Below are 16,272 nucleotides of genomic sequence, written 5' to 3'. Positions count from 1 at the left end.
TGGTGGGAAGACCTTCACACAGAGCCCTTGGGTACGTCAGAATATTTATTTAATTTAAAGCTTCCAGGAGCGGCATTACAAGTATGAAAACATCATTTTAAATAATTCACAATGTGAAAGACGGAAATTGTAACTTGGAAAGACAGAACAAAACATAATAAAACATTTATCAGCAATTCCAAACTTGTGCTAAAACCAGTGCTTATAACAGTAAAAATACTCTAGTGCAGTGGTTCTCAACCAGGGGTCCGGGGATCCCCAGGGGTTCTTAAGGGAGCTCCAGGGGGTCCTAAAATGAGGAACAGTTTATTTTATTTAATTTCTATGTAATTCACTGTAGAAGTAAGCCCAATTTAAGTAATTACTCTGATGAAAGGTTTCACTTCCTCCTTCGTTATCTACTCAGATGTAATTGGCAACCACAGAATTCTGGTCTTAATCGTATCAAACGAGCTTTTCAGATGGAGGTCTCTGAAGTGAAATCTCATGAAACGAGGGTCTGCGACCTAATTTTTACCAATTTAGGGTTCCTTAACATGGAAAAGGTTGAGAACCACCACTCTAATAGACAATAATAACAAAAGTTATCTTCAAACATTCAAGTAGGAAAATAAAAAGCTCTCTTCAAATATATAGATACAGTACATTTAACGTGTTACTGCACGCTAAATGGAGCAGGAATGCAGTCACTTGCTCTAATACATACAAATTGCCCAGCAATATATATATATACACAAACATCTTATCATTATACACACATATACATTTAAAATCCATTTTGGTCTCATGATAGTCCTCATTTTTGTTGGTCATTTTTAGATAATATCAGTTTAAACATGGTGGACAAGTCACACATAAAAAAAGTGCTTGTCTCAGAAATGTCTTTCAGATTGTCTTTGCTGGTTCAATAAATTACCTGGATGACATAACAAGCCATTCTGGTCCAAAATCAATACATTTTTTCCACATGTAAAAAATGACACATGTTGAGATACAGTATTTTCTCTGAAATGAGTGACATTATTAACCATTTGACAAATAGTAACATAGTGAAGCACAAACACTTACTGTTGAATGTCATCTCTTCTCATTCGGAGGGAAATCCTTAATTTATATTAAATTATAACAGTCAGCAGTTCCATTTTAAATAGCTTTACACCGACTCAAAAACAAATAGGTAAAAAAAAAAAAACATCTTAAAAAGGATATTATTTACAACATTGTGCAGTGAAGCAAACTGGTGCACTGACTACAAATAGCAGGGGTGCAAGAGTGGCCCGTATGTCTGAGATGGCAGTCTCCAAGAAATAAATCAGACGTTGCTCCGATGTCGCTGTTTCGCTCTTCAGATACGAGATTCTCCCGTGTCCTGGGTGCTCCTGGATCCCTGAGGACCACAGAGGAGAGAGACATGATGAGCCACAACAGACACATTCAGTACTCGTTCATATCAGGTCAGGCTGTGCTCTGACACACTTCACTTTACATCTCCTTTTATACCTCGTCATCGTTAAACCCTGAAAATGAAGGTTTCCAAATTAAACTTCCAATGACCTAACCGCATTAAGTCTCTTATGCAATCTAATTACACAACAAATGTTGAACTATGCTGTCCACATGCACTCTGTGTTTAATTCATTTTAATGTTGCTTAGTGAGCAATCAAGGCATCTCTTATTTCAACAATACAAACTGTTCAGATTTTACACATTATGGTCTGACTCTTTATAATGTTGTGATTCTCACAACCCATCTTTTAATCTCTTTTAGTTAGTTGGGGATTGATGTGCTTCCATTTGAGTTTATTATGTCACACTGCAGGTGCTTGTGCTTGCAGGTGCAGATCTTGCAGCAATGTCTGGACACCCCATGACCTCTGTTCCTTATGTGCACCATATATGATCATGCATATGCTGTTTTACTCACTGTGTCCAGATCCCCCCATGACATGTTGGATGACCAACAGGTCTCAGTGGGAACATGGGCAAACGTGGGGAGAATGCAGGCAGTTCTTACTTATTTGTCTGATTTTGGACCACTTGACTTCACCCATATTTTACAGGAAACTGGCTCTATGTCAACCCTAGATATAAGGTTTGAAAAGTTTTTAATTCATAAGTTACACATGAAATGTTGACAAAATGTCTTAAAATGTTAAAAATATTTTTGCAAAATATTTTCAGGTGGCATTTTCATTTTTATTCATCATATTCAACCATTTATGTAGAGTAACACATAAATGTGTCAATATGTGCACATTAATGTACTTTAACACAAAAATGTGTTAGTATTCACACATCATTCGACACCTTTGTGTTAACCCTTCTGACACAGTCACTGTGTTAATATCCTTGACTTAATGTGTCACTATTAACATAACATGCGTTGTCCCAAATTCAGCTCATTGATGCGTAGGAATTTAACACAGATTGTGCTGATATTGAAACCAGTTTCTTTAATCTGACACACACTTGTGGATCTTAAATCCATTTAAAATCCATTTCAACACACACAGGTCAAATTTGACTTGAACAACCTCAGTGTACAAAAATTTGTAGCACCTGAGTGAAAGTATACGATATTTAAATCTTTTCATTTTTTTGTGCATTTCTGTCGCTTTATGAAAAGTCTCAAATTTCAGGTGAAAAAATGGCATTTAGGGTGTTTTGACTGCTGTCAAACTGAATGTAAGGGTTAACAATGGGCATCATCTTTAGATATTATAAAACTAAATGTGGAAGCCAAAATACACTATAAATAAATAGCATGTAATTCAGCACATTCTGCGTTGCATTCTCATAAAATGAGTGGGTGTGCTGCAACTTTATTGGATAATACAGTTTAGCCTCTTGTCTTACCCGCCTAAATCAGAGACACTGTGATGAAATAAATAACTGCTTACTTGAGCTTTGCTGGTGTGTGAGTAACTGAAATCTGAGTAGCTCTTCTTCCAAGGTGCACGGTATCTGGACAGGATGCTTTCATATTCCTCCCTCACCTAAATCAGAACACATATGAGTTTTGACACAAAAAAGCAGCAGAGCTTGTTCTTTACTTTTTTTTAGAGGAGTGTGACTGACCTGTTTTGAAAACAGACAGTGCATGACAAAGAGCATGATCCCCTGAATGCTGCCAAAGATGGTGAACAGGTAAGACATGACAATTGTGCCCTTGTTAAACTGGAAACAACCGAAGATCCACATGGTGCCCAGCAAACACAGCTGAGCCACTGCAGTAATGGTGAACGCCCTGCAGGAGGCAACAAAGATACGCACAGGTCAAATCTCAAGGCACTCTAACAGGAAATAGCTTACTTCTTTATTTATTTCTCCTCAGTGGGAGAAGCAGTATATATAAAATGTGTAGCTCTGCATGTCAAGTATATCGTTACATATGCAGCATATGACTCACTTTATTTTCTGCAGCTTGTCCAGGTCAGGGTTTAAACTTGAGAACTTCTGTGCCAACTTCCACACAGTGATGAGAAAGAAGAATATGTTTATCTGAAAGACAGCAGAGATGATTAAAAAAAGCAATGAAGTCAATTTTAGGAATATTTTCCAACTCGGTAATTCTTGTCTTACTCACAATGATGATGATGCACGCAGGGCCAAAGAAACTCCAAATAAAGTCCAGCTTCAACCAACAACTGCAATGCATACGGAGAATTACTGAGCAGACAGTATGTCAACATAACTTATCCAGGTATAAATAAAAAACATAAAACAAGATCAGCATCAGTGGGAGGAACCTACTATCTCTTGGTGCCATATCCCTCAGCATTCACCATAGCAGAGATAGCGACAACAACAGCTGGGACTCCATAGCCACCTGCCATCATGTAGAGGGTTTTGAAGTTGGTGTTAAAGACCAGGACGACCATCCTGAAGAGTTGTATGCCCTCCAGACACATCCAGCAAAATGCTGCCAGGAAGAAGAAATGCAGCAGCCCAGCTACCACCGCACAGCCAACCTAATGCAGCAGGGAGCGAGATTAAGATCAGGATGACAGCGGTGGAAAAAAGGACAAAGGATGCTGAGAAACGGGGGAGAAAGAAATGGGGAGAAACTACTTGCTGAACTGTTGTTTATAAACCTTCAGCGCCCACATAAATCATTCAGTAGCTGTGCTGTTATGCAGTATCTGTTCTCCTGTGCTGTATTTGAAGGTGTCAGAAATTTTTACTGCACTCATCTGGACAGTGCAGACAGTCTGACTGCGCAAGTTACAGAAATATTTACCCGGCTCTCCGTACGAGAGATGCCTGCGAGGAAGATAATGTAGGCAATGAAGAGGCTGATGCAGAGGTGCAGGTGGATTGTGGTTCTTGGGCTTTTGATGGAGCGGATCAACGAGAACGTCAGGATGCAGATGAACAGGCAAATTAGCGAGAGGGACAGGCCCACCCAGGTGATCAGCTGCAACTCAAACTTCTTCTATTGAGAGAGAGTGACAGGTTACGTTACAGTACACAGAAACAGACTTAAAGGTCCAGTGTGTAGGACTAAGGGTTGGATATATTGGCAGAAATTGAATATACAATAATAAGTATGTTTTCTTTAGTGTATAATCACCTTCAAATAAGAATTGTTGTGTTTTTGATACCTTAAACTGAGCTGTTTTTATCTACATAGGCCACATTTCTACAGTTACCCAGAATGGACAAATCAAACACTGGCTCTAAACAGGGCCATTCACGTTTTTGCATAGGTCACCGTAGCTGGCGACTGCAATGAGCTATGTTGGAAAAACAGATTTTTAGACCTAAAACGTATTTTTTTAAAATTTTCCCTTCCAGCCTTTTTACCGGTTTATGTCATCAGATCCATTTGTTTCGGAGAGGAAGAGACCATCTCTAGATAATTCGGTTCCTGGTTAAAACCTCCTGAACGTCTGTATCAGAAAAAAGATGAGAAGGCATTGGGCTTACACAGCCCGTCTGCGACAAGAGGACGACTCCTCTAGGGATAATTTGGCTTCTGGTAAAAACCTCCTGAACAGTAATCACTGAAGGTATTATACACATGTCCTGATTTAGCCATGTGGTTTTGTTCTGAGAACAACATTTTGCCCTGGGACAACAACTGCCTCAGTCAATCAGTGTTTGTGATGTCACATACCTTTGCAAAATTAAGGACACAGTTGGCGGGCTAGCATGCACATTTTAGTATGCTAATGCTAGCACGTGACAGCTAGCCCAATAGCTCTAGCAGCCAGAAACAAACATCTATGTCTCACTGTCCCTTTGACAATCCAAACAAAGAACACATTTTCTTGTAGTGGCCTTTCTAAAATGAGCAGAAATCAAAGTTAACGTTACTGTAGTCTGTTATGATCAAGGAGTTAACACTAAGCTAGCGCCCTAGCTGGCTAACTGTTAGCTGACCTTTGCAAGCTTATGTGAGCTTATATCCACAGTGGCAAAATACTAACAATTAATCTAAAAAGCAAATGCATATTTTAATGTCTGTAGTAGCAGACTAGTGTAAACTATGGTAAAATCATTTTGTAATTTGCATCTCTTTGCATAGCCGTTTTGTACATATATTGCAGGGCACTGGCAGCGGGCTCTCCTTGATGACATCACAAATGTTGTTTGGCTGAGGCAGTTGTTGTCCCAGGGATATTATACAAATTGTTCTCAGGTAGCAAGCACTTGGCAAAATCAGGAAGTCTGTATTATGAGAAGTTTAACCTGGTTGCAGTCTGCAATCCTCACGCTAGATGTCACTAAATCCCCCTAAATCTTACAAACTGGACCTTTAAGTTTCAACTATACAGTAGAAGCATCATAATTTGCCATATATCATCATGTATGTAAGAGTTTTAACCTCCACGTCATAGAGCGCCATGAGCACAGCAAAGCTGCTCAGATGGTTGCAGGAACACACAGTGTATTCAGAGTTGGACTCCACCATCTTGCAGCCACGAGTAGACCATGACCCTCCATCCAACGAGGAATCCCAGAACACGCAGGTGTGGTGGGATTCATTTGGCTGTGAAACAAAATAGAGATAATTACCATTACAGGTGTGATGTTTTCCTGCAGAGATAGATTTATATTCTTTACGAAAAATATATGCGACCTTGAGGTGGTGGAATGTCAAGGTGACCGGCTCTTTGAGGTGGCTTGTGTTTCTGTTACTGACGCTGGCAGTCACGACTTTAGAGTTGATCTTATAGCTGTGGTTCACTTGTGGTTCCATCCCACTAAAGAAGCTGTCCGCGGAGTGTTCAAGGTTTGCGTAGGTCAGCAAGGACACTGTTGTAAAGCCTTTCACAATCATAGGAGGATAACACTGGATTAAGTGGACATTCATTAGCCCCGATTTGTAAGTCATCTTAATGAAAGTGGTCGCAAATGTGTTAATTATAGGCATGATCATTACCAGGGTAATAGGAGGGATCCCCGGCAGCTGTCTCCAACTGAATGTTCATCTGAGCATGCTTAGATGTTAAGTTATGAGGTCCCTGGGGTAAGTTAGCCCCCTTATGTACCAGCAGCTCCAGCTCTGGACGCACACAGAAAGATAAAATGTTTTGCATTGCTTTTCACTTAATACCATAGATGACTCCAGAAAAAGAGAATCTACCAGCTGTTGAAAAATACATCACATCTTAAGAAGAGCCTCAACATGCTGTATTTTTACCTGTGTGTGTGGACGATTTTTTTATCCCGGGGGGCTTAATGAGAGGCCCTATGAGCCTCAAGACATTCTCCACCATGTCCAGAAAGGTGGAGACCTTCCTTTTATCTTTGATGGCTTCGCTGGACAAGAGCTCGTCAATGGCAGACAACAGTCTCTACAGCCACAGGAGGGGAGGGGTAGAGGGAGCAACATGAGCATGTGCAGGGAGAAACAGGAGACGCAGTCAGACTTTCAGGCTGCATACCACCTCAGGTCAACATAAACAGTCTACATAGTTGTGCACAGACATCTGAACACCACGTGACAGGACTTGAAGGGAGTAGAACTTTCTATTTCTGTGCTGATTCTGAGGAACTGATGGCTTTTGTTTTACATAATCAAATTGCATTTCAATTATTTTTTGTACAGTAATACCTTTAAGATGTCCTCTCCATCCAGCTTTGTTGCATTCTTCATGATGTTCAGACAGCTTTTTTTCAAATGCATCACAAGATCCTGTGAAATGTGAAATTCCTAAGAGAGCAAACACAACAGAAATATGAGGTAATAGACATTTAAAATAAATGTTGAACTGTGGTAAAAGTAAAGTTTTTGGTGTGGTGTTACCTCTTTTGGATTGCTCATATCTTCGAATACATCACACCTTAACTCTGAGGGAACAGGAAGTTTTGTTTCATTAGATGTACTTGCTGATGGCATTCATATTGTGAAGATACAGAGCTCATCCTACTGTACAAACACAGCATCAGTGATGGATGATGGAAGAAGTGCTGCTCTGTTCTTACCTGTGCAGCGAGACTCATTGTTGCCATAGTTAGTGGACCCAGGGTGGCAAACACAGTAATGGCCGCTGGCTCCACGGTGACAGATTCCATTTCCGCAGATTGTCTTATCAATCATGCATTTGTCTAAAATGGAAACAAATTGGGAAGAGGAAAATGGTTACACTGTGTGTTTCAGTCAGTGCTAATGGAACAATAAATAACCTGGTCCATCTGAGCATCCAGATCCAAAAACAGTGATTCAGTAACATTTTAGTTTAGTTTAACGATGTGAAACCCATTATCAGATTAAATACCTTATTAAAACAGTTAAATGATACATATTTTGCAGCTACATGTCATAGCCCTCACCTTCACATTGCTCCTGATTGCCAGTGAAGTTAGATCTACCAGATCTCAGTCCGAAGCCAGCGTGACAGATGCAATGATATTTGCCTGGTGTGTTGACACATGCTGCGTTTTGACCGCAGATATTTTCCTTTTCGCATTCGTTGATATCTATATGAGCAGCAAGAAGATCATTAGAAGAGGAAACCATCAGTGAACCACCAATTTTTTTTTAAATTAATCTCTCACCAGCCCTGTACAATTCACTTACTTTAACTGAAATCACCTAAATAAAAAATGAAAGCTGTTCTTGTTACATTTTTGCTATATGTACATGAATGGTCTCATTTAAAAGATAACACTTACAGTTTTTCCCCAACAGTGAGAATCACTGTAAGTGTTTTTGTCACTGAGTTATTTAAGTTTCAACAAACTGAAATAATTATTTTTTAATCTTCTTCTAAATATGATACTGTTTTGCAGTGACATGTCATAGCCCTCACCTTCACATTGCTTCTGATTGCCAGTGAATTCACCAGACTTCAGTTCAAAGCCAGTCTGACAGATGCAGTGATATGTGCCTGGTGCGTTGACACACGCTGAATTTGGACCACAAACATCTTTCTCTCCACATTCGTCGATATCTGTATGAGCAGCAAGAGAACATACAAGACAGGAAACCATCAGCGAACCACCAAAGTTTTTTTCAAATTAATCCCTTTACAGCCCTGTAAAATTCACTTACATGAACCTAAAACTCCTAAATGAATTGAAAGCTGTTCTTGTTACATTTTAAGACAACAGAGTGGCCATTTGTTTATCAATTATGTGCATTTATACAGTCTATAATGCCAAGAAAGAATTAAAAACTCCTCTGGAAGTAAGGAGAGTCACTGAAAACAAGACCCACAAGCCACTGGGCCAGTCACTGGCTATGGATTGTCTCTGAGGCCAAAGGAAGTACGGGAGGCACTTCCTTCAGCACAGGCCCTCGTCGCCTACTGAAAACTGTCAGTATGGATCTCCTATTGGCTCAAGTGAGGTGTCAATGAAAAGGTCAGATTTCAGCCACCATTTTGACAGCCAGGAGTGGGATATTCACATACAAACCGAAGATAGTATGTATAATATGTGCTACATGTCATAGCCCTCACCTTCACATTGCTCCTGATTGCCAGTGAAGTTAGATTTACCAGACTTCAGTCCAAAGCCAGTCTGACAGATGCAGTGATATTTGCCTGGTGTGTTGACACATGCTGAATTTGGACCACAAACATCTTTCTCTCCACATTCGTCGATATCTGTATGAGCAGCAAGAGAACATACGAGACAGGAAACCATCAGCGAACCACCAAAGTTTTTTTCAAATTAATCCCTTTACAGCCCTGTAAAATTCACTTGCATGAACCTAAGACTCCTAAATGAATTGAAAGCTGTTCTTGTTACATTTTAAGACAACAGAGGGGCCATTTGTTTATCATTTATGTGCATTTATACAGTCTATAATGCCAAGAAAGAATTAAAAACTCCTCTGGAGGTAAGGAGAGTCACTGAAAACAAGACCCACAAGCCACTGGGCCAGTCACTGGCTATGGATTGTCTCTGAGGCCAAAGGAGGCACTTCCTTCAGCACAGGCCCTCGTCGCCTACTAAAAACTGTCAGTATGGAAGCTCCTATTGGCTCAAATGAGGTGTCAATGAAAAGGTCAGATTTCAGCCACCATTTTGACAGCCAGGAGTGGGATATTTACATACAAACCAAAGATAGTATGTATAATATGTGCTACATGTCATAGCCCTCACCTTCACATTGCTCCTGATTGCCAGTGAAGTTAGATTTACCAGACTTCAGTTCAAAGCCAGTCTGACAGATGCAGTGATATTTGCCTGGTGTGTTGACACATGCTGCGTTTTGACCACAAATATTTCCCTCTTCACATTCGTCGATCTCTATTATTTGCAGCAAGAGGATATTTAGAACAGGAAACCATCAGTGAACAAAGTTTTTTTTCCATATTAATCTCTTACCAGTCCTGTAAATTTACTTACATGAACCTAAAACACCTAAATCAATTGTAAGCTGTTCTTGTTCCATTTTTAGTACATGTACATGAACAGTCTCATTTGAAACACTACACTCAAAACATTTTCCCCCAACAGTGAGAATCACTGAAACTGCTTCTGTCACTGACTTATATAAGTTTCAAGATGCTGAAATAAAAGTTTATGTATTTCTTTCTTTAATCTTTTATCTACTTCTGAATATTTTCTTGAAAAAACATACCACAGATTACTTGAACTGGAACTTCTTACATGGAAAACATAGTGAGACCGTATCACGAAGGCTCACATAGTCCATGTTCAAAGTACATAACAGCATCACAGAAAATATACATTTTGTTTTTCTAAGGTTTTGTCCAGGCACTTTTCAGAAAACCTAAATTGATAAGAAAAAGTTTTTCTCCCTTAAGACAACAGAGAAGCCATTTGTTTATCATTTATGTGTATCTATAACAGTCTATAATGCCAAGAGAGAATTAAAAACTCTCCTGGAGGTAAGGAGTGTCATTGACTACAAGATGCACAAGCCATTGGGCCAGTTGCTGGCTATGTATTGGCTCTGAGGCCAAAGGAAGTAATGGAGGCACTTCCTTCAACACAGGCTCTTGTTACTGACTGAAGACTGTCAGTATGGAAGCTCCTATTGGCTCAAGGGAGGTGTCAATGAAAAGGTCCATGTTTAGCCACCATTTTGACAGCGAGGAGCGGGATATTTACATACAAACCGAAGATATTATGGATAATACATGGAGAAATATTAAATTTTGATAAGGTATAATGGCAGTTTGCAGGTATCTGTGAATGTAATAATGGATTTGGACTAAATATTTAGCTGGATTTATATCGGCTAGACCTTTGGGAGTGTATGAAGTCTGTATGAGCAGCATTTTTGTTGGCATAATATAGATCTGTGGATTATAATCACACTTCATAGGTGATTTCTCACTGACAGAAGCATTTATTGAACATGCTGTGATGGTTGTATCTTGAAATGGTCCTCATCAGTCGAACCACAAGGAGAAGAGCTTTCGGACGGTAGGGCGTATTAGTAAACCACTAAGCACAGAGATCATAGGACCTACCACAGTACTGAGGGTACTGATAAGCATCTTACCAATACATGTAACGTTGTCACCATGGTGAAAAGTTTCAAGTCCAGTGGTGGAAATGAATCCATCCTCACAAATGCAGGAATAATGCGGAACTGTGTTGTGACATTCAGCATTAGGTCCACACATATCGTCGTTTTGCAGACACTCGTTGATATCTTAAAGCAAAAGACAAGGACGGGAATTTCATATTTAGATGATGACTGCAGCAGTAAAATTTCGATAAAATTTGAGTCAGAGCCTCTGCCTCGGTTGAAAAAATAAAATATAAAAAAAAGGCCCAACAGAAAAGGTTAATTCCCTCATTTTATACCCTCATTTCCTCAGATTGTTCCAAGAGCATCTGTACTGCAATTCAAAATGAACAACACATGGGTGTCTGGAGAAGTCTGCTTCCTATGAGTGAGGAAATATCAGCTGGCATAGTGCAAGCACAAAAAAACCATTACATCCTCAGACTGTAAGAGTGCAGAATCAGTCCTCTGTGGTCTCCTAAATGACACCAGATGGGTGTAATGTACAGCATATGGAAACAGGAAGAAAGTTATTTTCCCCCTCATTATCAGTTTACACAATGAATTCAATGTAATCATCAAAAGAAGCAGCCAAATAATTGTTAATTAAAAGGTTAGTTAATTCAAACCACAAAGAGGCACATTCCCAGCTATCATATCATCTCATAATAGTATGTAAAATGGACACAAAATCTTAACAACACATTGCGTGGTGGTGTGTTAAAATAATGTGCTGGCAACACAAAAAACAATGCCAATGCAAAGTCGCTGAGGATCTTTTGTGGCAGGTGGGTTAAACAAACATGGACTTTAAACCAGGAGATCACTGTTTGTGTCTTTAGAAACATAATGGACAATAGCCCAATGGTTTGTGGACTCCCATCTTGAAGCCTTAACTTTGGCATTACAGCCACGTCAGAGCCTCTGCCTTGGTTGATTCAATACATGAGATGACTTACCTTCACATGTTGCAGGTGTTACAGCTGTAAAGTTCACAGCCCCAGTTGATGACACGAAACCATCAAGACATTGGCAGTAGTAGCTGCCAACTGTGTTGACACAGGACGCATTCTCGACACATGCTCCAGGTTCATCGGGATAGTCCTCATCAATAACACATTCATCATAATCTTAATGAAGGAGACATGAATGTGAAACAAATCACATAAATATAAGTGCGACTAAGAATCCCCTCATACCAAAGTAAGGATCAGATGATAAAACCAATGAGTAATTTAACAAACAGAATGATGAAAGATGAGCAATGGATGACCACTACCATAAAAGTGTGCATATGCCACAACATGCCTAAATGTCCACTGTGGGTCATGTGGTGAAATATGTTTGTTTTCCATACCAGTGCATCCTTGCTCTGTACTAATCCATCCTTGAGGGCACTCTGATTCCGTCAGGGCCACCAAGTCAGAGAGGTACAGAGCTGAAAAGCAAGCAGGCGACTATCAGTCCACAGTTCACCATCATCTGAACATTAATGCAAAATCTGCTACAATTTTATCCCCGTATGATAACTCCTTTTTTAAAAATCATTCTAAGATACTTCAGTGTAGCCACAGTGATGTTAAAGGATCAGTTTGACAACATCAATAAAAAAATAAAATATAAAAAAAAGGCCCAACAGAAAAGGTTAATTCCCTCATTTTATACCCTCATTTCCTCAGATTGTTCCAAGAGCATCTGTGCTGCAATTCAAAATGAACAACACATGGGTGTCTGGAGAAGTCTGCTTCCTATGAGTGAGGAAATATCAGCTGGCATAGTGCATTAGTTAGTTAGTTGACATTTTAGTTCATATTTTTCCTGCTGAAATGTTTGCAACAATACTAATATATTACAACAGACTTGTATATATTTTGTATATTTGACGTATGTTTAGGGCTTGTAAATATTATTTAATTTGATTTTGAATTTTTCACTCTTTCTTTGTTAAATTTTTGAGTACTTAATGTCAAAACTGGTACATTGAGAGCAAAGTTTACCAAAGTCAAATTCCTTGTATGTACACACGTACTTGGCCAATAAAGCTGATCTGATTCTGATAAATCAGAGGTTAATGTACCTGGAAAACCCCTCTGTCAATATTTTCAGTATTTGTTTTCTCTTTGGATGAAAACAGTGCCCAGTCAAAAGCTGTGATATGAAAGGTAATTGGGAAAGTACAGCATGCAAAAGTAATTTCCATTATGCAAAGCTAACTTCCTAAAGTTAGAGATAAACTTTTTTTTTCTCTCTGGGGAGCTGATATCATCATGAAGATTGGGTCCATATGTGAGGACAGGATGATATCAAATAAAAATGTGGTTTGCTAAGGAAGCAAAGTGAGATGTGTCAGGGTTTGCATTAGTTTCAATGTCATGTGGTCTCATGGCAACACAGAGTTTCTTCCTGTGTTACTGAGGGTTCTATCAAGCGACAAGTAGTGCGGGTGAGTGAGCTCATGGTGTATAAATATCATTTTAAAAAGCAGAAGAACAGAGGTCCTCTGTGCAGTGGAGCCCAGATAGTGAGTTGTTTGAAGAAAAGCCACTGTGTTCAGCATCACTCTCCTTCCTCTTCAGTTGATTCATTTGGGCTTTTTCCCCACACGAGCTTTAGGCTCTGACTGCTGCAAAGAGGCTCGCATTAAAGGGACAGTTCAGCCCCAAATCAAAAGTATATTTTTCCCCCTACCTGTAGTGCTATTTGTCAATTAATATCTACCTTCTCAAGGATAAAATAGAACCAAATAGCACTCAGCTTGTGGTGCTCAAAGTGCAAAAAAACCAAACTCTCCAGCAAAGTTGCTTGCCAGAAATCACGACCCAGTTACTCATGAAAATCCATAGACCTTATTTTCTTTCAACCACACTACACCCGCCAACTATGTCACGGCACAGAAGTCATATTAATGAAATAATAATGAAATTCAACAATGCTGTTGAGTTTTTGAAATGTGTAATTTTTTTAGCGCTTGCAGTTCAATCTAATTCCATCATATTCGAGAGAAAGCAGACATCTCTATGGCTGATATCTCTGACACTCACAACTCAACTCACACCAAAACTATCTAGAGTGATAAATAGCTCAGCAGGTAGGATGAAAATATGTAGTTTTTATGAATGTGAGGGTGACACTATTTTTTTTTTTTTTTGCAGATTTTATCTTTGTGTAAAGTTAAACAAAGTAATAAAACATGTACTTTTTTACTTTTTAGGTGTTTTTAAATGTGCTCTATAAACATATTTGACTTAACTTGAAATATGAAAATATATGAAATGATTTCACTCCACTTTTAAAAATAAACACATTAAATACAATACATATTATGTTTAATACTAAGAGAGACACATCTGTGTTTTTTTTCTCCATGCTAGATTTCAGCAGAAACTCGCAGATAAAAATACCTCTTGTTAAAAGTTTTCAGGGTGCTGCAGCCAGTTAGTTTCCCTCCTTGGAGCACAGTACATTCTCAAACTTTCTCAACAAGAGATTTTCCATCCCAACTACTGTGCAAATGGATGACAGATGTGACTCACCCAGTATCAGGAGGTTCCACCTGCCCGCCATGGTGAAGAGGGAAACACTGTCCAGATCTGCGTGAGGAAAGTTAAAACAACCACTACATAAACCTGGGAGTTCTCTACATTTAGATGGTGTTGTGCTCTCTTCTTCTTCTCTTCTCTTTTCGTCTTTTTCCAAAGTTGCCCAAGTTGCCCAAGGAAAAAAAAGCAACCACCAGGCAATTAATGGATGTGGAAAAAGTAGCAGCAGTATATGCTGATACCAGCAAATCAAATATTTATATATAATGTGAGTGGAGGAGAATCAGTAGTCTCTCATCTCCTACAGTGACCTCTCCACTCTCTCTCAGTCTCCTGCCCTTTGAATCGTCAACTACTCCCACTAATGAGGTGACATGCTAAGATGACTAGTTTTTCTGGGGAAGGCGTTTCTCTCTCCTGCTCTCTCTCTCTCTCTTTCTGAATCACGCCTCTGACACAGAGGTTTGTAGGGGAGTACAGCAGGAGCTACTTTTCAGGAACTGCTTTTGTTGGGGAGGGGCAATTGTAAAGAGGAAATGGCTTTGTGTACTTTTTCAACTCTGCCTCCATGACAGCAAAGTGTTTTTAAACAGTGTTTTTGCACAGGTAATTTCTGTCTCTCTGTGTCTTTGCCCCCCCCCCCCCCCCCCCCCTCTGTTGGTCTATTAAGGGACAGACAGGGGTCGAGTGGAGGTTATGAGACTGGGTATTGTCCTGCTGGTGGGTATACCCTCCCCACAGGCAGGGTTTTAGCACACAGCCTGCAAACTATGGCGATGACACATATATAGGTTTTGCATCTGAGAGCATCTGTCTGAGACAATGTAACAATGGTAACAGTGCTGAGCTTCATTTGGAAAGACATGAACAAAGAACAGTGGGGTACACACACCCACACACACACACACACACACACACACACATATATATATATATATATATATATAATTTCCCATTCCCTGAAGGCCAGCCTTGTGTACTTATTTTCAACTATCACTTAAGGCAAACAATAATGTTTTACTAAATAAGAACAGAAAAAGTGCAAACTGCTACTTGGAGGTTTCAGAATGTGTCTGTAAGTAAATGTGTTGTTGGTAAGAGGAAATACAACTCTGAAAAAACTCAGTTCCATGACAGGACATAATGTTCTTTTCTCCATCACACGTGTATGATGTTCATGACGCCTCTGTCACAAGGTGCCGCCTCTGATATTTTACTTACAGACTTGTATGGGTTTTCCTGGCCTCAGCATAAAAAAAAAAAAAAAAAAAAAATCAGAGGAAATTCTGACATGCTGTGTGCGTCTATAAAGAGCAACCTAAAGGAACAAAAGAAATTGTTAAATTTTCAGCAACTTTTCTTGTTTCCAGCTCACAGCCGCAAGGTCATTTACAGGTCTGAACACACTGTCCCAGTGCTCAGCGACAGGCAGGGAGATTATTGCATTATTTCACACTTCTAAACAATAAAGTAGGCTTTGGGCTTTGTGGGTCTGGGAAAATGGAGGTGACAGACAGCAGGCCTTTAGGGAGTGGTGGTGTACAGCTGTGTTACAGAGCATGCTCACAGAGGGACCTTAAAAATGTACTGACATTAGTATGACCTATTCAAAAAACAACCTCCAGTCAATAGGCCTATACTGTATGTGGTCAAAGGGATTCTATTTTTAAAAAGAATTTGTTCCATGGTGCTCATGTGTGATAAAAATGATCATGGCGAAATATAGTTCTTTCAAAAAAAAGTTTCCATTATACAAAAAGAACTTCACATGGTGAGCATGTGGTCATGTA

The 16,272-nt window shown here is 39.4% G+C and overlaps 1 protein-coding gene across 8 annotated transcripts; it reads right to left on the bottom strand.

Moving 5' to 3' along the window:
• Positions 1–32: 32 nt before the first annotated feature.
• Positions 33–14,911, bottom strand: LOC125879753 (adhesion G protein-coupled receptor E5). Of its 8 annotated transcripts, none has more exons than XM_049561808.1 (22): positions 14,477–14,911; positions 12,301–12,381; positions 11,903–12,073; positions 10,935–11,087; positions 9,563–9,709; positions 8,914–9,060; positions 8,263–8,403; positions 7,784–7,930; positions 7,436–7,558; positions 7,257–7,300; positions 7,065–7,163; positions 6,651–6,804; positions 6,390–6,512; positions 6,087–6,274; positions 5,832–5,996; positions 4,242–4,433; positions 3,755–3,972; positions 3,588–3,648; positions 3,411–3,502; positions 3,080–3,248; positions 2,902–2,997; positions 33–1,387 (listed from the first exon to the last, which is right to left on the bottom strand). In XM_049561808.1, exons 1-22 carry the CDS (start codon positions 14,505–14,507, stop codon positions 1,346–1,348), a joined length of 2,784 nt encoding a protein of 927 aa, XP_049417765.1. In that variant the 5' UTR covers positions 14,508–14,911; the 3' UTR covers positions 33–1,345. The 8 variants fall into 8 exon arrangements, with proteins under 8 accessions (XP_049417765.1, XP_049417764.1, XP_049417767.1 ...); XM_049561807.1 differs by having other exon boundaries at positions 4,242–4,436; positions 14,477–14,909; XM_049561810.1 differs by lacking the exon at positions 8,914–9,060 and having other exon boundaries at positions 4,242–4,436; positions 14,477–14,910.
• Positions 14,912–16,272: the final 1,361 nt, after the last annotated feature.

The sequence above is a fragment of the Epinephelus fuscoguttatus genome, linkage group LG19 (assembly GCF_011397635.1).
Source record: "Epinephelus fuscoguttatus linkage group LG19, E.fuscoguttatus.final_Chr_v1".
Taxonomy (NCBI): domain Eukaryota; kingdom Metazoa; phylum Chordata; class Actinopteri; order Perciformes; family Serranidae; genus Epinephelus; species Epinephelus fuscoguttatus.
Note: the sequence above shows the minus strand (reverse complement) of the source record. Positions and strands in the feature narration are given on the sequence as shown.

What these genes read in the sequence shown, in the direction of transcription:
- LOC125879753 (XM_049561807.1), bottom strand. Translation starts at nt 14,507, where the DNA reads ATGGCGGGCAGGTGGAACCTCCTGATACTGG. An exon ending in CAATCAGGAGCAATGTGAAG is followed by an intron (nt 9,061 to 9,562) that starts GTGAGGGCTATG and finishes CTGCTCATACAG; the next exon opens with ATATCGACGAATGTGGAGAG. An exon ending in ATGGAGAGGACATCTTAAAG is followed by an intron (nt 6,805 to 7,064) that starts GTATTACTGTAC and finishes CTGTGGCTGTAG; the next exon opens with AGACTGTTGTCTGCCATTGA.